The 22,994-nt window shown below is 36.4% G+C and overlaps 1 protein-coding gene across 1 annotated transcript in view; it reads left to right on the forward strand.

Moving 5' to 3' along the window:
- slc6a7 (solute carrier family 6 member 7) overlaps positions 1-21,537 on the forward strand; it is a 31,985-nt gene extending 10,448 nt beyond the window's left edge. Inside the window, 13 exon segments of the mRNA NM_001080580.1 lie at positions 643-774; positions 909-1,057; positions 1,173-1,216; positions 4,556-4,694; positions 6,617-6,751; positions 6,833-6,936; positions 10,139-10,263; positions 10,420-10,532; positions 12,903-13,040; positions 13,186-13,285; positions 15,774-15,892; positions 17,500-17,673; positions 19,377-21,537. Of these exon segments, the coding sequence (NP_001074049.1) occupies positions 669-774; positions 909-1,057; positions 1,173-1,216; positions 4,556-4,694; positions 6,617-6,751; positions 6,833-6,936; positions 10,139-10,263; positions 10,420-10,532; positions 12,903-13,040; positions 13,186-13,285; positions 15,774-15,892; positions 17,500-17,673; positions 19,377-19,544 (1,614 nt within the window). The 5' untranslated portion in view covers positions 643-668 and the 3' untranslated portion in view covers positions 19,545-21,537.
- The last annotated feature ends 1,457 nt before the right edge of the window (positions 21,538-22,994 follow it).

The following is a 22,994-nucleotide window of genomic DNA, read 5'->3' on the forward strand; positions in this document are numbered from 1 at the left end:
CACCATCGCTTGCCATCCAATCTGATAGAGCTTGAGAAGTACTGCAAAGAGGAGTGGGCAAACATTCCCAAAGACAGGTGTGCCAAGCTTGTGGCATCATATTCAAAGACTTAAGGCTGTAATTGCTGCCAAAGGTGCATCAATACAGGATTGAGCAAAGGCTGTGAATACTGATTTTTTTAAGTCTTTTATTTTTGAAAAAAATTGTAACAACTTAAAAAAATCCTTTTTCACCTAGTCATTATGGGGTTTTGTGTGAGAATTTTGAATTGTGTGTGTAGAATAAAGGAATTTAATCCATTTTGGAATAAGGCTGTAATAAAAATATGTGGAAAAAGTGAAGCACTATGAGCACTTTCCGGATGCACTGTATAACAAATATTAGATGTCATGACAGGCCTAATGATGAGTTAACATGAACTACTATAAAAATGAACAGTTTTATTTCCATTAACTAATGTTAACAGATGCTGTTATAAATGTATTGTTCATTGTTTGTTCACATTAGTAAATACATTAACTAATACAACATCATTGTAAAGTGGCACCAGGCTCCACTATTTGAGCGACAGGATAACTATTATTGTTTTATCTTTTGACGTTATAGAAGGTTGACTATTGTCTTGTGTATTTGGGTTGCAGGTGTGTTTCTCATCCCGTACTTCATCATGCTGTTCTTCACGGGGATGCCACTGTTCCTCATGGAGCTCAGTCTGGGCCAGTATGGGGCTGCGGGTCCCATAACTGTCTGGAAATGCTGTCCCCTCCTCAAAGGTACATTTCTGCAATTAATTCTGGCTTTGAGATTGAGCTAAATCTATTAATCAAAGTTGCGCAGCTGCACTTTGCATGAGAAATAATCAGTTACTGTGGATGAAGGATTAAAGATGGCTGTGGTCTTGTTGCAGGTATTGGCATAGGGATGCTGTGTGTATCCACTCTCGTGTGTCTCTATTATAATGTCATTATCGCTTGGACCTTCTACTACCTGGGCAGTTCTTTCCAGAGCCCTCTGCCCTGGTCATGTGATGCTCTTCAAAACATCGCCTTATGTGCAGTAAGTCAGCTAAGAATAAAAATGTTAAAGTGCCATCTGTGTTGCCAGTTAAGATGTGTTTTTCATGTACAAAAAGTAAACAAACAAACAAAAATGTCATCTGTTTTCTTCACAGAACAAAACTAATTCGACCCAAAGTCCCTCAGAGGTGTTCTGGAAGTAAGAATTTGTCCTTTGTTTGTCTATTTAAATGTTTACATAAATTTTTACTAGTAAAAAAGTATGATTATGTAACAAATACCTACAAATAATGAAAAAAATGTTAATTTATTAATTTTGTTTTATAGTAATGAGCAGTGCTTAATTTGAGCCAGATCTTGTTCTGGGAAATGTTAGATATTCATGTTTTGCGTTCCGGGAACACCGAAAGGGCTTTTTTTGGCTATTTTCGGCCGAATAATTTCGGTTGCCCAATATTCGGGGCATCCCTAATGTGAACAAGACAAAGTAAAAAACAGCGAAAAAAGGACAACACACACATAAAGGTAGTCATTTTCAACCAATCAACTTTCTTACATTTACAATCACTCTCATTGGTTGGTGATTATTGTTTTGCGCTCAGTAAAATAAATTGTGGCATAATGGCCTACCTAAATAATATTTGTACTTTCAAAATGCCAGAGGCAGTCAGGCATGTATTATTTTTTTTTAAACCATGAGTAAATCTGATAATGAGCCTGATCTAGATGAAACTGTGCCCCTGGGTCAGGATAGTGGGAGACAGAAACATAGTGAATAGTGATGTTTCACATGATTTATGTTTGTAGCTACATGTTTGTCTGTTTTTTTAATCCAGGGTTGACCCATAACGTTATATTGTACTAAATAATTAAAGATCGTTCAGAAATTTGATGTTTTTTCTATTTAACCGCTTAGTTTATGTCATGTTCCAGGAAAGCTGAAGTTGTGTGGTGGACATCGGTCACAGTAACATTTATTTTCTGGTTTTGTTTCGGAATTGATTCATTTACAAATTAAGCACTGGTAATGAGTAGGGACAGAAAGAATCTGCAGACTTTTTTTGCTATTTCTGCGGAAAAGTTTGTAAATAAATCTGTAGATATATGCAAATGATTTTGGGAGTATCATAACTAAAAACTTAATATATGAAATAAAAATAATACCGTTTCACTTTTATTGAATGTTTACAATGCAAATCTAATTAGATCCACTACTATTTGGTAAACTAAGCAAGTCTCTCATATAATATATCTACTAAAAGAAATTACTTAGCAAACTTTATTGTAAATAAATCATATGAAAATTTTAAAATCAATAATAATAGTAATAACTTTTATTTATAAGCGCCTTTCAAAGCAGCCAGGGACACCTTACAATATGTCACAGGCACATCATAAAATACAAGACAGAAGAATAATAAACATAATATTAAACCAGAAAATCATTCAAAGCAATACTGAACAGAAACGTTTTTACCTGGAATTAAAAATTGGAAATAAATTCCACCTGACGAATATCTAACGGCAGTGAATTCCATCATTGTGGTGCTGTGCAGCTAAAAGCCCTGCCACCAAATGACTTCATCTTAAAATTTGGAACTGATAACAGTTCAGCCGCAGAAGAACTCAGTGAGCGCAGAGGAGTGTGCAAGTGAAGAAGATCAGAGAGGTAATCGAGTGCCTGGTTGTGAAGAGCTTCGAAAGTTGATAGAAAAACTTTATAGGTAAAGAACAGGAAGCCAATGCAAGTGAAAGAGAATTGGGGATATGTGTTCAGAAGCACGCAAGCGGGTGACTACCCTAGCTGCTGAGTTCTGGATTAACTGTAATCTGCGAAGTTGGAGCAGATAGGAAGGAATTGCAATAATCAATCCTTGATGTAACCAGAGTATGAACAAGCACTTCAGTGCTTTGTTGAGATTGTTGAGAAGTCTTGCAGTGTTACTTAAGTGAAAAAAGGAAGATTGTGAAATATTACTAATATGTGAATTAAACAAAAGCTTAACATCTTGTATAACGGCAAGAATTTTAACATGAGTTGTAAAATTTACTGGAGAATTATTGATAGATAGAGTAAAAGATCTGAGCTTTGGAAAGAAGAGACTTAGAGCCAACCAGAAGGGCTTCAGTTTTACTGGCAAGTAACTTTAAAAAGTTACTTTAAATAGTTTAACTTTAAAAAGGGGGTGAGATGGAGCATTCCATAAACTATTAACTTGCGGATCATCTGCATAAAAATTAACATTTATGCCATAAGAACAAATTATATGACCTAAAGGGAATATAAGAGAATATTAATATAGTCAATAATTAGTCAATAAATGTTAGTCAATAATATTAATGAATTGAACTTGAAATGTAAATTTACACACATTTACACAACTCTAGTGATGGTTTGTGAAAAACGCACTGTTGTTTATTTGTAATAAATGTTCATTTGTGATATTTATAGCTTTCAATCAAGTTCAATATGCATAACCTACTGTTTAAAGGGATACAACCAAAACAAAGACTCAATGATGGGCTAAAATCTGTGGAAATCTATTAACTTACTCTCCTACCTGCTTATATTATTTCAGTGGAGTATTAAGAATTTTAGCTGAAACTGTGATCTTCGGTCATTCAAAAAGTGCAAGTCAACAGTAACTAGAATTGTAAGAGTCAAAAAGCAAATACCAACAAAACAAGTTTAACTATTGGTCTACACCAGACATGTCCATACTTGGTCCTGGAGGGCCAGTGTCCTGCAAAGTTTAGTTCCAACCCCAATCAGACACACCTGGGCTAGCTAATCAAGCTCTTACCAGGCTTTTTAGAAACATCCTTGCGAATGTGTTGAGGCTAGTTGAAGCTAAAAGCTGCAGGACACCGCCCCTCCAGGACAGAGTTTGGACAACCGTGGTCTACACTGTAAAAACGCTGGGTTCTACACAATTCCTTCATGTTGTCCGAACAAAAATCGATTAAGTTAACTCAATCGTTTTAACATAAAACAGTTAAGTTGCCCCTTCAAAAAAAGTTACGAATTTTGTTGTTTCAAGTTGTTTCAAGTTTGAACAAGCAGCGAAAGTTTAAGTGTATAATGATCTGTAATAATTGAGCATTATTTATAGTAACAATAGTTACATTATTGAGTTTTTCTGGAAAGTTCACTTTTGACAAGCTCTTACAAACGTTCTGAAACAAACGTCAAAACAGCTTCACACCCATACATTTGACGTGAAGTACATCGTGGCCTTAAACGTTTTCATACTTTCATTGTTTCAACTCCATCATACACTGTAACCAAGTTTGTTATCGTAATTTGTTCTGCTTGTTTTTCTTGTTTGTTCACATCCACAATCTAAAAATACCACAGATAGAGGTGTGTTAATATACAACAAATATGTGCTGTGGTTATTGTGACATTAAACCTGTATCTGTTCTAGTGTTCATTTACGAGATTAATGCTATTGAACTATACAACCACACTTGAAACAGTTCTGGTTTGTTAAGCTATGAATTGTACTGAGTGTTGTGTGTTTGTGTGTGTGTTTAGTGAGAAGGTTCTGGGTGTGGTACACAGCACAGGACTCAGTGATCCCGGGCCGGTGCGCTGGCCTCTCGCTCTCTGCTTGCTGGCTGCCTGGATCATCATATTCCTCTGCATGCTCAAAGGCATTCACAGCTCCGGCAAGGTTAGACCTTACCCAGACACACCTTAAAGACTTAGATCAACAGCGCATCCAGCTGGCTTTATTCCCCATGGGAAAGTAGGTGTGGGATTGTTGTTATAGTAATGTTGAGGTACTGTAATTTGTGTAAATATTTTGGATTTTTGACTTTCAAAGAGTTTTAGGATTAAAAACAAAAAATCACCTAATATTAAGGGGTTCATCACACCACAGAAAATACATTAAATAATATTTATACATTTCAGCAGTTTTTTAATGGAATTTCTAATAGTTTTCTGCTAAATCACACTGAGATATTACATTTATAACACTGTGTGGAGGTAGGGGAAACTTACAAATTAGGTAGTTGTATTAATATACATTTATACACTAATTCATTCATTTTACTTATTTATCAGGTGTCACCACAGCAGAATGAGCCGTCATATATATATTCACACACACACATATATATATATTTAATCACAAATAATTGTTTGTATTTATTTTGTACAGTTGAAATCAGAATTATTAGCCCTCCTGTTTATTTTTTCGACAATTTCTGTTTAACGGAGAGAAGATTTCTTTAACACATTTCTAAACATAATAGTTTTTAATAACTCATTTCTAATAACTGATTTATGTTATCTCTGCCATGAGGACAGTAAATAATATTTGACTTTAAATTTTTCAAGACACTTCTATACAGCTTAAAGTGACATTTAAAGGCTTAACTTGGTTAATTAGGTTAACTAGGCAGGTTAGGGTAATTAGGCAGGTTATTGTATAGGGAACTATCGAAAAATTTGCTTAAAGGGGCTAATAATTTTGTCCTTAAAATGTTTTTTAAAAAAATAAAAAACTGTATATATATATATATATATATATATATATATATATATATATATATATATATATATATATATATATATATATATATATATACCAAAACAACAGTGGTGAACAACAGGGGTCAGTTCTTTATACATGGATTACTCAGTCAGCTGGATTCGATTGATGATGATTTGACATGATTCGGGATAGTTTGTTCTTTAAAAGTATAAACCCATCTAGTAGCTGTTGTCATAGCAACAGGTCTGTAAGCTGAAACTTGCTTGGGAGCTGGCTTATTTTATATAAACAGGATTGTCATTTCAAGTGAAGGTGACACTGAAAGTATGTACCGTACCAACTGCTGATGTTTTCTAAGAAGAGTACTGTATTAAATTGGGAAAGATAGCAATGTTGTTAAATTATAATATACACTACATAATATATAAATATATAGTGTGTTTGCTGTTTTATTTGTTACTCAAATATTTTTAAGATACCTCATGTGGACGCCATACTCTATACACCACCTGACAAAAGCCTTGACGTCGATTCCAGTCGTAAGAGCAACAAATAATAACTTGCTTCTAGTTGATCATTTGGAAAAGTGGCAGAAGGTAGAATTTTTCGATGAATCATCTGTTGATCTGCATCCCAATCATCACAAACACTGCTGAAGACCTATTGGAACCCGCATGGACCCAAGATTCCCAGAAATCAGTCAAGTTTGATGAAGGAAAAATCATGGTTTGGGGTTACATTCAGTATGGGGGCATGCGATAGATCTGCAGACTGAATGGCAACGTCAACAGCCTGAGGTATCAAGACATTTGTGCTGCACATTACATCACAAACCACAGGAGAGAGCAAATTCTTCAGCAGGAGAGGGCTCCTTCTCATACTTCAGCCTCCACATCAATGTTCCTGAAGCAAGGAAGGTCAAGGTGCCCTAGAATTGGCCAGCCCAGTCACCAGACATGAATATTATTGAGCATTTTCAAATAAGCCACTTCTGATACCAAATGATCAACTAGAAGTCAAGTTATTATTCGTTGTTCTCAAGGCTTGGATAGGTGACAAGGCCATTTCATCGATTCCCTTTCCTCTTCTGGTAGGTGGTGTATGTGACTGCCACTTTCCCATATTTTGTACTGTTGGTCCTCATCATCAGAGGAGCCACCCTTGAGGGCTCCTTAGATGGTGTCGCCTTCTACCTCACTCCTAAGTGGGACCAGCTGGCTGATGCACAGGTACACTAAACAACCTCATTTAAACAACTTTTCATTTCCTTCAGTTTTATATCCTACAATAAAGACCTCCTGTCACTGTAGGTGTGGAATGATGCTGCATCGCAGATCTTCTATTCTTTGGGTATTGGAGTTGGAGGCCTCCTGTCCATGGCTTCTTACAATAAATTTGACAATAATGTCATCAGGTAAGGACTTTTAAAGGGGTGGTCCAGAATGTAATTTTAAGGCTTGGTTGTGTTTATAAGATGCAAAGCAATGTGTGCTTATGTTTCACTTGACGGAAATCGCGTAATTTTTTCATATATCTCACTTTGATTATACACAGCTACTCAGCTAACATGAAAACGACTGTCATATTTCCTAGTTCCTCTAAAAGGCCCGCCCTTAAGTGACTCTGATTGGTCATCGACATAATGTGCTGCTATTGGCGGATCGGCTCCACGTCACGCCCGTAAAAGCACACGCTTTTCTGCTGTGTAAACATGAAGTCAACCTCGCGCCCGCTCTCTAAAATAACATCTGACAAGTGTCTGTAACTAACGAGTGAAAAAGGGGTGCGGCTCCTTTAACAGCGTCTGTGTGTGCGTCTATGTGTGTGTTTGTGTGGTGTGAACTTTCTGTAACAAGCGCAAGAGCGCGGGACTTTCTTTTTCTCTGATGCTCGGATTAAGTTATTTTCTGTAATATATCGTGACAGAAGAATAAAGCACAAGATGTGAGATGCTACCTGTTGAGCCTTGATTTATTATTCTGCTGCGACCACTAGTCAGGTAAGCTAATCTGTGTTTTTTTAACTCTATGCGTCATGACGTCTTTTACGAGTATCCGGAATATGCAGGTGTAAGTAATATAAATCATCCACATATCTTTTGCGACTTCATTATCTGAGATGTGAAACACATGAAAAAGCCAAGACAATCAGTGCAGTCGCGCACACACATAAGAGATCGTGCTGGTGGAGTGAGTGTGTGTTTACAGGAGTTTGGCTGATAAATGTGAGTTTGTAGCTAAATCGTTTGCCCGCAAAGCAGCATTTCGCATTGTTTACATCATTGCTACAGCATACAGTTAACGCTAGACACTGTACATGTCATGATCAATTTTAAAAAATAAAAACACTTACTTGTAGATCACAACTTCTGCTTTGAGGAGATTTTAGCCGAATCCAGCACTGAACTTGGAGAGATTCAGGAGCTGTTTTGTCAAATCATGCTTGCTGAGTATTTTATAATTCTCTGGAAGTTAATTAATATTGAACTAAAGGCACTTCTGTCTTTGTGTCGTGTCCTTTGGAAGCCCAAATACAGAAACAGATGAAGCTCTGTGGAAACAGCCGTGTTTAGATGCATTTTTAGCTTCATCTCTGCTATAACGTTACAGCACCTCTGGCCACGGACCTTACCTGCATGCGCAGTGTGGGATGCGCAGTAAACGAACTTGTGATGTCACAGGGGGCGGAAGTATTTTTTTGTAGTCCCCAAAATTCGTTCATTGTAGGCTTTGCTAAGCTAACTCTGTAAAAACCAAGGTCTCCCTTAGCATTGAACTTAGAACTTTTTACATTCAGAGATGCTGTTTATTTTCACACAGCTACATTACACATCAACTAAAGTTTAAAATATGAGATCGTAGTGGACCACCCCTTTAACACAGTTTTGCATTTTGTCTTGTAAAATCTAATGAAGGATCTGGGGATAATAGAAGCTGCATGTGTGCTTTGGATCAAGAAGTAAATGTGTGTTTTATTTTCCCTATTCTTTATTTTTTAGTTATTTAAATTAATTATGTAAACACTGATAATTGTTTATATTTATTTAATATACAAATTGATACTTTTTTGTAATTTTAGCATTCGTTAGTTTTATTATTAGATATTTATTAGTAGTGATGGATGAAAATTAGACACTTAGGCAAGGATATGGTAATACAATATTACTCTAGTATAAGAATATATCATTTTTATTATTTATTTATAATATATATATATATATATATATATATATATATATATATATATATATATATATATATATATATATATTTATAATATATTTTTTTATTTTTATATTTATATATATATATTTTTTTTTCATATTACTTGAGTGCAAAGTACTTGATTTTTTACATTTTATTTAAATAATAAATGTAAAAGTATACATATTTTAAAGTAACATATTGATGAATGTTTATTTTTCATGACAACCAAATTACCAAAACTTGTCATGCTCTAATAACAATACTAATAATTCATGATATAAGAGAGAGAGAGAGAAAAAAACGCATTCACAAGCTCAACCCCATTCAGATCAATTTGTAAAATCAGTACAACACTGAAGACTGGAGACACAGAACAAGTCATTTGAATCTGTGAATCATTTACTAGATACTCAAATTGACTGGATCCTTTGAGTCTGCAAATCATTTACTGCATACTCACTCTGAACGGATCATTTGAATCAGTGAATCATATACTGGAAACTCACTCTGAACAGATCATTTGAGTTTTCGAATCATTTACTAGATACTTACTTTGACTGGATCATTTGAGTCTGCAAATCATTTACTGCATACTAACTCTAAACAGATCTTTTGAATCAGTGAATCATTTACTGGAGACTTACTCTGAATGGATCATTTGAGTCTGCAAATTATTTACTGGATACTCACTCTGAACAGATCATTTGAATCTGTGAATCATTTACTGGCGGCTCACTCCGAACAGATCATTTGAGTCTGGAAATCATTTATGGGTTACTCACTCTGAATTAATCATTTGAATCAGTGAATCATTTACTGGAGACTCACTCTGAACAGATCATTTGAGTCTGCGATTCATTTACTAGATACTCACTTTGACTGGATTATTTGAGTCTGCAAATCGTTTACTGGATACTAACTCTCAATGAATCATTTGAATCAATGAATCATTTACTGGAGACTTACTCTAAATTGATCATTTGTGTCTGCGAATCATGTACTGGATGCTCCCTCTGAATGGATCATTTGAATCAGAGAATCATTTACTGGATACTAACTCTGAATGAATCAATTGAATCAGTGAATCATTTACTGGAGACAGTGAATCAGTTAATTATTTACAGTATTATTGGCAATTTTGGTTGCCAGTAATTGTGTAAAATGTACAAGCGCACTGTAAATTAACAATTACAATTGTGATGTAGTTTTACAGTAAAATTGTAATTGGTAATTTACAATATACTTGTAAAATATACAGAATTACTGGCAACCAAAATTGTCAATAATACAGTAAATTTTACAGCATCTTTTACAGTGTTTTAAATCTGATTGATCTGGCATGTAGACTTGTGATATAATAAAGCCATGAAATACTGTATAACCTTGAAGCCTTTCTTTTTTTTGTTGCAGGGACACTATTATCATCACCATAGGGAACTGTAGCACCAGCTTTTTTGCAGGCTTTGCCATCTTCTCTATCCTTGGTCACATGGCATTTAAGAAGGGCGTTCCTGTGGACAAGGTGGCAGATTCAGGTACTTCCTTTTTAGTCTGTTACGTTACTTCTCTAATCCTGTCAAAGCTCTGCCCACAACATCCTCATGATTTGCAGTCGCTTCAAACGCTTCCTTGTAGTTTTAAATCCAGTTCATGGTTTATTATTTTAAAGAGTGTTTGTGGTTGTCTTTTAGGTCCTGGTCTGGCATTTGTTGCCTACCCAGAAGCCCTGGCTCTTCTCCCTGGATCAGTGTTTTGGTCCATTCTGTTTTTCCTCATGCTCTTTATGCTGGGAGTGGACACCTTGGTAAGACAATCTAATCTAGTTCAGTCAGGTTTTTATATTAATCACTTTTTTTTTGACAAGTATTTTTGTGGCAAACACACTGCAGTCACGTTACACACATATAAATATGCTCATCAAAGGTGCATTCATTTGATCTGATATTCCTTCAAAAATTATGAAAGTTTGAATTCCTTGTTTTGCTCCAAAAATGAGGAAAATTATACACGGCACATTCAAATCTGCACATTTTGCTGCTTGTTCAAACAACTTATTTAAAATTAGTTGAGTCAACGCATTTCTTAAGGGTCAACACAGGGGCAAACAGATGTAAACAGGCAATCCTGAGTCATGGTCGATAAACAGGCAGATGGTCAGTACAGGCAGGCAGCAGGCAACATAAACTAACAAACAAAGCAAGGGTTAAACACAGCAAGACAAGGCAAAGGAAACATGCTGTAATGTTCACAGACAGTATAACATGACTTAGCAATGATGTGTATGTATGTGCTGTTTAAATGGTCCTGTTGTAATCAGTCCATGAGCAGCTTCAGCTGTGTGTCTGTGTGTAATCAATAAAATGAGGAACTGGTGCGTGTGAGCGGTGCATGACTGGAATATGTAGTCCATATAATGCAGCCGCTCGATCACTGGTGATCATAACAGATTAAGTTTACTTAATCAATTTGTGTAGGGATGACATGAAGGAATTGTGTGGAACCCAGCATTTTTTTTCGCAGTATGTGGGAAATTATTTATTTATATATAGATAACTATATCTATATTTATATATAGATAACCTACACATTTTCAAAAAAATTTTTTTTAATTTTTTGCTTCTCTTGATTTTTTCCTCTTTTTTAAAATTTGTATTTAATATTTTTCCATAACATATAATAAATGTGGGTGTACTAGTTTCTGGACCGTTATCATAAGTTTTTTTGTTAGATAGACTTCAGATTTGGCTTCAGTACTAACTAATCTAATGTATATGCACAAATAAAATATTGTATAGTTTCTTAATAAAAAAAAAAGAATTTAAAAGAGAGATTTGTGAGGGGTGTACTTATATATGCTAATCACTGAAAAATAATATATTGTAAAATATATTATGTAAATATATAGTGTAGTATATACATATATATATATATATATATATATATATATATATATATATATATATATATATATATATATATATATATCATAATTATATACAATTATTTTTATTATTATCTTTTTAAGAATATTTTTTTGTAGAATTTTTTTAAAGCCCACATTTATAATCAAAGCCCATGGGAAAGAAAGTGTGGGAATCCTGTGTAATATGAATCCAAGTTATCAGGTTTCAGTGTTTCCAGGTTAGAAGTGTGGCTGTATAAAAGCTGAGGAAGCAGGTTTTCACAAGAAATGTGTGAAATCGCTGTGCACATCCTGTCTGTTACTGCACTACTACTGTTTGTTACTGCACTACACTCATTTCAGTAAATGTGCCTGAACACACAGCAGGTTTCCTTCCCCTGTCTACACAAAATTACTTATTTTCAAATTAAAGTTTATATTTTGTTTTATATATATATATTTCAATGTGGTGATGTCATTGACCCATGAGTATTTCCTGCTTGTTATCAAACTATTTCATAACTGTAACAAGAGGCAATTCAATCCTAACTTAATGTTAAACCAGCTATCATAACATTATTTATCAATATTTGACTTTTTTTTTTGGATTTTTGGAAGTTATAGACAAGAAAAATGTAAAATAGTAAATACGTTGGGACCATTGTTATTGTTTACATCCCTCAAAAGGGTCTATATACTTTTTTTTTGGACTAAACCTGAACATTTCTTGTCAAATTTTATATAATGTGCATATATAGTGTATCTTTTTCAATTGTGAACTCAAAAGCTTTGTGACAGTGGGGTTAATATTTAATAAAAATAATTATTTCTCTATTTGTGTGCTGAACAAGATTTTCGAATTAAACTTTAGTGAATTTATTTTGTAAATCATTGTAAATCCTTAATCACTTTGAAAATATATATTTTAAGTCCAGGTTTATGACCAAAGCCTATGAGAAAGAAAGTGTTTTATGTGTGGACACTTATTTTCTTAATGCCTGAAAAAAATGTTCCCCTTTAACCCGCATGCAGTTGTTTGGCAATAAAGTGTTTGCCAAACCTCTAATGTAAACATGAAAGCAAACAGATAATTGCAGATGATGATGGCACACAGCAGTCTTCATATTGCCCTGACAGCAAACCAAACATCTGAATAATTCTGTTGATGCAAATGTCAGGCAAACCTAGGACATGTTTGTACACTCCTGACAGAAAATAAAGCCCATTGTTTAATTCTTTTATAATGTCAATTTGTGTCTCTCTGTCCTGTAGTTTGGTAACATGGAGGGCATCTGTACGGCAGTGCTGGACGAGTTTCCTCAGCTCAGGTCCAATCTGAAGCACAAGACGCTGTTCTTGGCAGTGCTCTGCTTCTCTTTCTATCTGATGGGCCTGTTGCTCATCACTGACGTAAGATTTTAGTCCTTTGTGTTTATAAATACACGTACACAGATGTCAAAATATATCAGCCATGTTTATTTAAATTCATCATTCCATCCATCTTCATTGTGATATTCTTGTGATACTGGTTTTGTGCTGTGTTTGTCCATCACAGGGTGGGATATACTGGTTTACGCTCATAGACTCCTTCAGCACCAGCTTTGGTCTCATCATCATTACTCTCTTCATGTGCATTGGCATCTCGTTCTTCTATGGTACACGTTCTTTTGTTTCCTCATGAGTTTTGCAGTTTAAAGGGTTAGTTCACCCAAAAATGTTTATTCTGTTAATTACTTATCCTGATGCCGTTCCAATTGGGTGAGAACTTCAAATTAAGATATTTTAGATAAATTCAGAGAGCTCCCCTATCCTCCATATACAGCAGTGGTCCCTAGACGTTCAAACCAAAAAACATTTTAGAAACATGCCATTATTTCACCATGACTTCAGTGGCACAACTTTATCATGCTTCAAGCTCCAAAGCTCCATGAACACTTTTGTACACTAAACACATTGTAAATATGACTTTATTAGCCTTATTAGTATGACGTATTTTCATTTGAATCAACAGCGCAACATACAAGTGTCATATTGCCAGTAGTAAACAGCCACCCTGATCTGATGCAGAAGACAAACAGTCCTTTTGGCTATTTTGTCATTTTGACCCTTTTTTTTTGGTGTTTTTGGAGCTTGAAGCCACATTGAATGTTTTGATAGTGTAGACTTGTGTTTGACTCATTATTTACAGTGTTTAGCATATACAAGTACACCCCTTTTAAATTAATATTTTTAATAGGAAGCTGTACAAAATTATATTTGTGCATATACATTAGATCCAAAAACTAGTACACCCAAATTTACATGTTATAGAAAAATATTAAATGCAAATTTAAAAAAAGAGGAAAAAATCAAGAGAAGCAAAAATATTTAACATTTTAATTGAATCTAAAATCTGAATCTGTTTTGTTTAAATGCACCAAAATACATTGTCTATATTTACTGAGAAATGGATGAAAATAATTATTTTCAACATGGAGTGTACTCAAATATGCTGAGCATTGTACATACTACATGTGTGAAGCTGTGGGCAGAGCTAAATAGGGCGCGATGCAGGTGTTGGTCTTCATTAGTTTATATGCAGTATTGCGTCACAACTTGTCATTTTGAAAGATTGGCTTCAATTTGTAGACTAAAAACATTTTAACTTCTAAAGTTTACAGGATGTCTTTATTGTACAGTGACCTCTTACATGTCAAAAGATCAAGGGAATTTTTATTTCTCAGTTCATGACCCCTTTTTAAACAAATTAAAGGGATAGTTCACCCAAAAATGAAACTGTTTACTGTTTACCACTGTTTACTCACCCTCATGTTGTTTCAAACCTTTATGAGTTTCTATATTCTGCTGAACACAAAAGAAGATATTTTGAAGAAAGCTGAAAACCTAGTAACCATTGAGACTTCCATATTAGGAAAAACTAATTAAATGGAAGTCAGTAGGTTTCCAGCTTTCATCAAAATATGTTTTTCGTGTGTGTTTAACTGAAGAAAGAAAGCCAAACAGGAGAACAAGTGAAAAGTGAGGAAATGATGACAGAATCTTAAGTTTTAGCTGAATTATTTATTTTTATATTCATTCATTCATTTTCCTTCAGCTTAGTCCCTTTCTTTTCAGCTTAGTCCCATCCATACACACTCATTCACACACATACACTACTGCCAATTTAGTTTATTTAATTCACCTATACCCACATGTCTTTGAACCGGAGCACCTGGAGAAAACCCACACCAACATGGGGAGAACATTCAAACTCCACACAGAAATGCCAACTGACACAGCCTGGACTCGAACCAGCGACCTTTATTCTGTGAGGTGACAGTGCTAACCACAGAGTCACCGTGTCGCCCTAGCTTAGCATTGTATTTATTCATTAAAGTTTAGTCTAAAGTACTTTTATTTATTTTAATAAATCAGACCTTTTTATTTAAGTTTTGCTCATTTTATCGCAACGTTTGCATTTTTATTAAATTTCTCAATTTTGTCCGTATAATCACATTTCCTTGTTGCCAGTTTATTATTATGGTACATTGTAGTTCATGTAAACCCACCACTAAATGGAACAAAAAAATGTTAAAAAAAATAATTAATGGTTTTCATTTAATGACTGTCAAATTGTTTCTTCCTGTTTAAGTGAATAGCTGGTGCTCAGAATAAGCTGGAGAATGGACCACACTTGTCAGAAGCTATATGCTTTTAAAGATATTGTCAGTTGTAATAGGCGGCACGGTTGTTAACGTTGCAAGAAGGTTGCTGGTTGGAGTCACGTTGGCATCTCTGTGTGGAGTTTGAATGGTGCCCCAGCGTTTGCGTGGGTTTCCTCCGGGTGCTCTGGTTTCCCCCACAGTCCAAAGACATGCGGTACAGGTGAATTGAATAAGCTAAATTGGCTGTAATGTGTGTGTGTGGATGAGAGTGTATGGATGTTTCCCTGTACTAGCTTGCAGCTGGTAGGGCATCTGCTGTGTAAAACATATGCTGGGTAAGTTGACGGTTCATTCCGCTGCGGTGACCCCTGATAAATAAGGGAAGGAAAATGAATGAATGAATGAATGAATGAATGTCAGCTGTAATTAAATTGTCCTATACACAATGATGTCCTCACTGAGATCTGCATTATTTTTACATATTCTGATGTAATTGCAGGGGTGAACCAGTTCTGTCAGGATATCGTGGACATGATCTGCCGATGTCCTCCCTGGTGCACTAAAATGCTGCTGTACTTCAAAGCCTGCTGGGTAGTTTTCACTCCATTCCTGCTAACGGTGGGTGTCGTGTTTTTGATTAAGATGCTATTTAGAATCAGTCTCGTGATAAAACATTCAAAGCTTGACATGTCTTGTCTGATAGTTTAAAATAAGTTTCAGTTTTATTAAAGGTTAATGTTTCGATCCAACATGTTTAAGCATGCATGTTAGCTTCATTAAACTCACTGGCTCATGTTTTAGATTGTTAGGATTTTATAAGCAAAATTTAGCACGTCTTGCATGTTTTGTCACATTGACATTATGTTTTTAGCATGGTTTCAGTATGAAAACACTGCTAGCTGTAAAGTTTGAACATGTTGCTAACATGTTTCTTGTAATATTTTGCACTATCAATGTTTTAGCGTGTTGCTACAACAATTTATTTTAAGCATTATTAGCCTACCACACTGAATTTTTAGAAACGTCCCTGCTGAAAAATCAAGCTTAAACCAGCATAGGCTGGTTGGCTGGTTTTAGCTGGTCGACCAGGCTGGTTTTAGATGGGTTTGGGCCATTTCCAGGCTGGTTTCCAGCCATTTCCAGCCTGGTCTTAGCTGGTCAGGCCGGTAAATGACCGGCTAAATCCAGCTAAAACCAGCTTGACCAGCCTGGTTTAAGCTGGACATAGCTGGTTTTGGCTGGGCTCCCAGCCTGGTCAAGCTGGTTTTAGCTGGTCATCTCCCAGCCTGACCAGCTGAGACCAGGCTAGAAATGGCTGGAAACCAGCCTGGAAATGGCCAAAACCCCTCTAGAATCAGACTGGTCGACCAGCTAAGACCAGACAACCAGCCTAGGCTGGTTTAAGCTGTTTTTTCAGTAGGGTTGCCAATGTTTTAGCTAAATTTATTACACTGCTAGCATGTTTTTAGTATGATTTAAAACACTGCTTGCTAGAAACTTTGATTGTTTTAGCTAGGTTCTAGCATGACGTAGCTCACTGTGTCTACACGTTTCTAATATGATAAAAAAACCTGCTAGTTGTATTGTAACATGTTGCTAGCCATTTTCTGTCATGATTTAAAACACTTCTTGTAGCCTACAATTTAACTCACCTTAGCATATTTTAGCATGTTCCCAGCACAAATCTTAATACATTACCACATAAAGGATCAAATTTCTAGAAAAAGCTAGCCTATTTTTAGTTTGGTTTAGCACACTGCTAACATGTTTTAGATGTTTCATGCAGTTACAAGCACAATTTTTCACATTGCTGGTGTGTTCTGCAAACATTCCTTTCCAGATTTAGCAATTTTTCATCATTAAAAACACTTCCAGCTAGCACAATGCAAACATGTCTCTAGTGGGATTCAGCACAGTCCGTGATAAAGTTTTAATTTGCAGATTTATAGCATGATTTAAATGTTAATAATGTAGCTCATGCTAGGGTCAGAGTAGCCTGAAGGTCTGTGAGATTTTCATGGTCAGGTCCAGAGTTGTTTTTATGATCAGAAGTGTGTCTCTACTACCTGTAGAGTGGAATCAAACACCGTCAGTCCTGTGTCCAGTGTCATGTATAATTCAAATCTAATGGGACACTGGATCTCACTGTCAGTGATGCTTCTATTCACAGAGCGCTCTCTCTCTCTTTTATTCACAATGTTACAGAGATTGTTTTCTGTGTACAGTTCATCCTGACCTATATCTTCATTGAGATGTACCGAACTTCTCTGCGCTATGGCTCATATGTGTATCCGATCTGGGGCAAAGCTCTGGGTGTTTGTATGGGCGCCTTATGCTGCCTGCAGATCCTCATCTGGGCGATCGTGGCCATCAGTAAAGAGTCTGGAACTCTTAAAGATGTGAGTCTAAACAAACATACAATCCAATACACTACACTATGAGATATTAAAACTATAATTACTATATTTTAAAATGATAAGTAATATATAATGTACATGTATAATGTGCTAAAAGAGTTTAAAGGGATAGTGCACCCAAAAATGAAAATTGTCATCATTTAATCACCTCACTTGTTCCAAGCATTTATAAGTTTCTTTCTTCTGCTGAATATAAAAGAAGATATTTTGAAAAGTGCTGAAAACTGGTAACCATTGACTTCTATAGTATTTGTTTTTCTACTATGGAGGTCAGTAGCTGTGTCTCCTTTCAGAGGCTGCATCCTCTGACGGATGCAGACTTCAAAGGTAAGTCCTTCGAAGTCCACACAGACTGAACCGAGCGTTTTGAAATGAGACGATCTAGCCTACAGAGGACTGATCTCATCACCAGGCCACCATAACAGCTGCTGTTAGTGAGCTGTTTTAAAATTTGTAATTACTTTTTTTTTTCAAGGAAACACAGTTTAAGCGATCTGAAGGCAAAGCAAGGTTTACAAAAGCTGGAAATATATTTGCTTTGATCAATACTGGTACACATAAACATGTAAACAGTCTATAAAATTACTGTTTAGTAAGACATGTCATACTCTTCTTGATTTTCAACAAGATATTCAAGTAAAATAAACCTAATTCATACATTTAATCTGGAGTTTTCTTTTAAAAACGTCCTGCCGTTATCAGCGCGCAATGAATCCTGGGATGTTCGAGGCTGCGAAGGACCCACCGGTTGTGTCCTTTATTACCTGGGAAAGGAAGGACGCATTTTGAGGCTGCATGTGAAGGAGCCTTCTAATTCTTTTGAAATGAGACAGCCTTTTTTACGCCCTGATGACGCAGCGCATTTTGAATGCATCCTCTGAAATGAGACCCAGCTAATGATTACAGGTTTTCAGCATTTTTCAAAATATCTTCTTTTGTGTTAAACAGAAGAAAGAAAATCTTAAGGGTTTGGAACCCATTGAGGGAGGGTAAATTTTTATGTTTGGGTGAATTATCTCTGTATGAAGTATTAATGAATTATATACAAATATACAATTTAAATAAATTATTTAAACAATTTTTTTATTTAATAACAATAGATAATTTTTTTAACTAGTTAATACAAATTAAAAAAAATTAATGGGGTGGCGCAGTGGGTAACGCTGTCACCTAACAACAAGAAGGTCACTGGTTCAAGCTTTGGCTGAGTCAGTTGGCACTTCTGTGTGGAGTTTGCATGTTCTCCCTGTGTTAGTGTGGGTTTCCTCCAGGTGCTCCGGTTTCCCCCACAGCACAAAGACATGCACTATATGTGAAATGGGAAAGCTTAATTGTCCGTAGTGTATGTGTGTGAATGAGAGTGTATGGCTGTTTCCCAGTGATGGGTTGCAGCTGGAAGGGCATCCGCTGCAGAAAACATATGTTGGATAAGTTGGTGGTTCATTCTGCTGTGGTGACCTCTGAATAATAACTAAGCTGAAAAAAAAATGAATAAATGAATGAAGTAGAAAATGTTTTAAAATAAATTTTAACAAATTGTATATTATAACACAAATTATACATAAAATGTCTAATAAATGGTTAAATTCATGATAATTGTTTATTAATTTTTATTTGTACTTCAACTTGTACTTTATTTGTGCTTTGTACTTTAACAGTCATTCTAACATGTTTCTTACACTCAGCGCTTTAAGAAATCCATCCGTCCCCTGAACTCGTGGCGTGTGAACAACATAAACTCCAGCTCTCAGGAGCAGCACGTGGAGCCCCACACAATAGAGGGGCCTTTTACAGTTAACCTGACTGAAGCCGACTACACCGGCATGAACTGGGAGGGCATCAGCGAGGCGTAGCGCCGCCACTAATGTTGAGTACTGGAACAGCACTCTCTCAGAAGCACAAGTACTGGTGAGGAGGACTGCTGTACAGAGAACAGTGCACAGCTGGACTGAAACGGTGTTACTTTCTTTGCAGGACACCTAAAATCATAGCTTTTTTTTATATTTATGACAACACGGCCCATTTGACATCGGGACTAAAAGCCAAAGCAAGAAGCATAAAAGACGTTTGGATTATCTGGCTGAATCCTTGACACCCCGAGATTCCGTTTCATGAAAGAATGTACAAGACTGTTTTATAAGATAACAGACTGTGTAAGTTTATCTGTTTTACATTTACATTGAAATGTACAATCATATACAAGAGCAAGGCCAAATCAAATCAGCGCAACATCACAAAGTAGCAAAACTGAAGTCATTTTAGTAGTATGGGCTAGGATTGGGCAATTAATCGAAGGTGATTTTCATGCTCATTTTATTAGTAAAGCCGGTTCTAGTATGATCCAGCAGGTGCCTTCAGATGGAGCATCATTTACTACACAAAGCTGATACTCACAACGTATGCAAAATATTGTTTAGAATCCAAAACAATAGGGGCGGCACGGTGGCTCAGTGGGTAGCACTGTTGCCTCACAGCAAGAAAAAGGATGGTTTGAGTGGCCCGACTGGGCCAGGAGGCGTTTTAGTGCAGAGTTTGCATGTTCTCCCTGTGCTCTGTGTTTTCCCCACAGTCCTAAGACATGCACTGTAACTGAATTGGATAAACAAAATTGGCCTAAAGTTGGTATGAGTGTGTGTGATTGTATAGGTGTTTCCCAGTACTGGGTTGTGGCAGGAAGGGCATCCGCTGCATAAAACATATGCTGGAATAGTTGGTGGTTCATTCTGCTGTGGCGACCTCTGAAATAGAGACTAAATCGAAGGAAAATAAATGAATGAACCTAAAACGATCCAAGATGATCAAGTTTGTGTCACTTTGTAGTGATTAACAGCTGTTTGCAGTAAATGCTGCACATGGAAAATACCACATTATGAACACGTGTACACTTGCAACTCCATTCAAGTGTTTTAAAGAGCAGTCTTGTGATTATTAGGCTATGTCCACACATACACGGGTATTTTTATAAATGGTATTTTAAAAAAAGGTTTCGTCCGCATGATAACACATTGTGAGGCAAGTAATGGGCACGCCAGACCAACAGGTGGCGATAGTGACACTTGTATACTGAGTTTACATCAAACTAAGTGTATTTTGCTAGTCAATTGCATTTAAGTCAATGCAAACGTGAGTACAGAGGCGGATTAACGTCCCATGATCGAACAATGCGGAATACGCGATTTCAAGTTGCCTTATTCACTACTTTCGTGTTTGGCTTGAACCCCGCCGTGTTGGCCAACCAGAGAGGAGAAAACAGCATGCACGCTAACATCATGAGGCTAAAACTCTGGTGTTAGCGTCTATACGACCACACAGTACCTTGAAAATCTTCACCCTGGCCAGATTCTTCTAAACGTTACGGTTACTGTGACCTAACACTGCAGTGTCACTGCAGTTTTGTGTTGACAAACAGCGAAACCGCATAAAAAAATGTGTGGTTTTGAAAATACCCGTGTTCATGTGGACAGGGCCTTCGTCAAGCTGAATCAATGATATTGATCAATAATGCAACACTATGCGGATTTCCTAGGTGTCTTTATGTTTGGAGTTGCCACATGAGAGCGTCCTCTGTCCTTCGGTAGGAGATTTACTAGTAAACACACAACCGTGCTTTCCAAATGAGATGTGCATGATCAATCGCATTTACATTTAATTTCGATGAGTCACCCAGTCCTAGAAAAGGCCCGACATGCCAAGGAACATGAAGATATAGAAATATCAATGTAAAACAATGTCACAGAAATCATTTTCATAAAACATTTTCCAGATAATAAACACTGAAAAATCTGTGCATTTGAAGTTACAGACTTCAAAACTGCAACATGCATATATTAAACAGTATGAAATCTTGTGTTGTGTCGGATGTCTTTTAGCCTTTAAGGACAATAACTGTCACTATAAAATAGTTCAAATCATCTGGAGGAGCTCAACCAATTGAGATCCACCAATTTACCAATATGCTCAAAACTATTTGCGAAGAGGTTGCTAACACATGTTACTATGAGCTATTAGATATAAAAAGTCTGACAGCCAATCAGAATCAATCCTGCTTGAATGAGCTTAGGACAATAAAATTACATAAAAAATTTCTTTTGCGAGTGCCATTCGCGCCAGCTGTTCTCGCCTAAATCCACCAGCGGCCGCTCTCGACTGATTGACTGATCGACTGACAAACCCTCCTCCTTCCTAAACCCAACCAATAGTGTTTTCAAAAACCCAACCGACAGTTTTCTAAAAACAAGAAAATCCAGAAAACTGAAAAAGATCTCACCTGATTTTTACCATGTTTCCAGATTTTACCACATTCTCACCCTGTTATTTACTTGTTTATTTAATTTTTTGGATTCTATTTTTGTCTTACTTTTTGGAACCATTCTTTGCTGGACTTAAACCCTGTAATCACGGTCAACTCCTCGCTGAATCTCAAGCTGACGTTCGCAGTGAGCTACTGGACAAACTGGTAACTGTGGGAAAGCCGCCAATACGGAGGTAAGCGGTCAGCTGGTGAGCACAAAAGGAGGAGCGTCATATCACCGTAGTGATTGTTCTAAAGATAAAAATGTAGCCATACATACTTCTGGCTAGATAATTCGCAATCTCCAGAAATGTATATAGGGCTAGGTTTTCAGAATGTCGACCATCACCCCAAAAAAAGAGGGGACGCAAAGTTTAGAAGACACAAAAGTAGAGAACGCAATGTATCGTATAAGAGAATTAACCTTTAGCCCACTCAAGGCAAACAAAACTGATGACAGGAACCACTGATTATTTTTATTTTTACAGAATCTACCCTGTTCTAACCATCACAAACATTTAAAGTGACAGACAATAAAACTACATTAAAAGTCCTTTGTGGCAGTCAGTAAAATAGTTATGCATATCCTTTCAAGAGGTGACGCAGTGGCGCAGTAGGTAGTGCTGTTGCCTCACAGCAAGAAGGTTGCTGGGTCGCTGGTTCGAGCCTCGGCTCAGTTGGCATTTCTGTGTGGACTTTTGCATGTTCTCCCTGCGTTCGTGTGGGTTTCCTGCGGGTGCTCCGGTTTCCTCCACAGTCCAAAGACATGCGGTACAGGTGAATTGGGTAGGCTAAATTGTCCGTAGTGTATGAGTGTATTTGTGAATGTGTGTGTGTGGATGTTTCCCAGAGGTGGGTTGTGGCTGCGTAAAAACGTGCTGGATATGTTGGCGGTTCATTCCGCTGTGGCGACCACAGATTAATAAAGGGACTAAGCCGTTAAGAAAATGAATGAATGAATCCTTTAAAGAGCTTGAAAATGTAAAGCAACAAATGATAAAACTAATCCAGG

The sequence above is a fragment of the Danio rerio genome, chromosome 21 (assembly GCF_049306965.1).
Source record: "Danio rerio strain Tuebingen ecotype United States chromosome 21, GRCz12tu, whole genome shotgun sequence".
Lineage (NCBI taxonomy): Eukaryota > Metazoa > Chordata > Actinopteri > Cypriniformes > Danionidae > Danio > Danio rerio.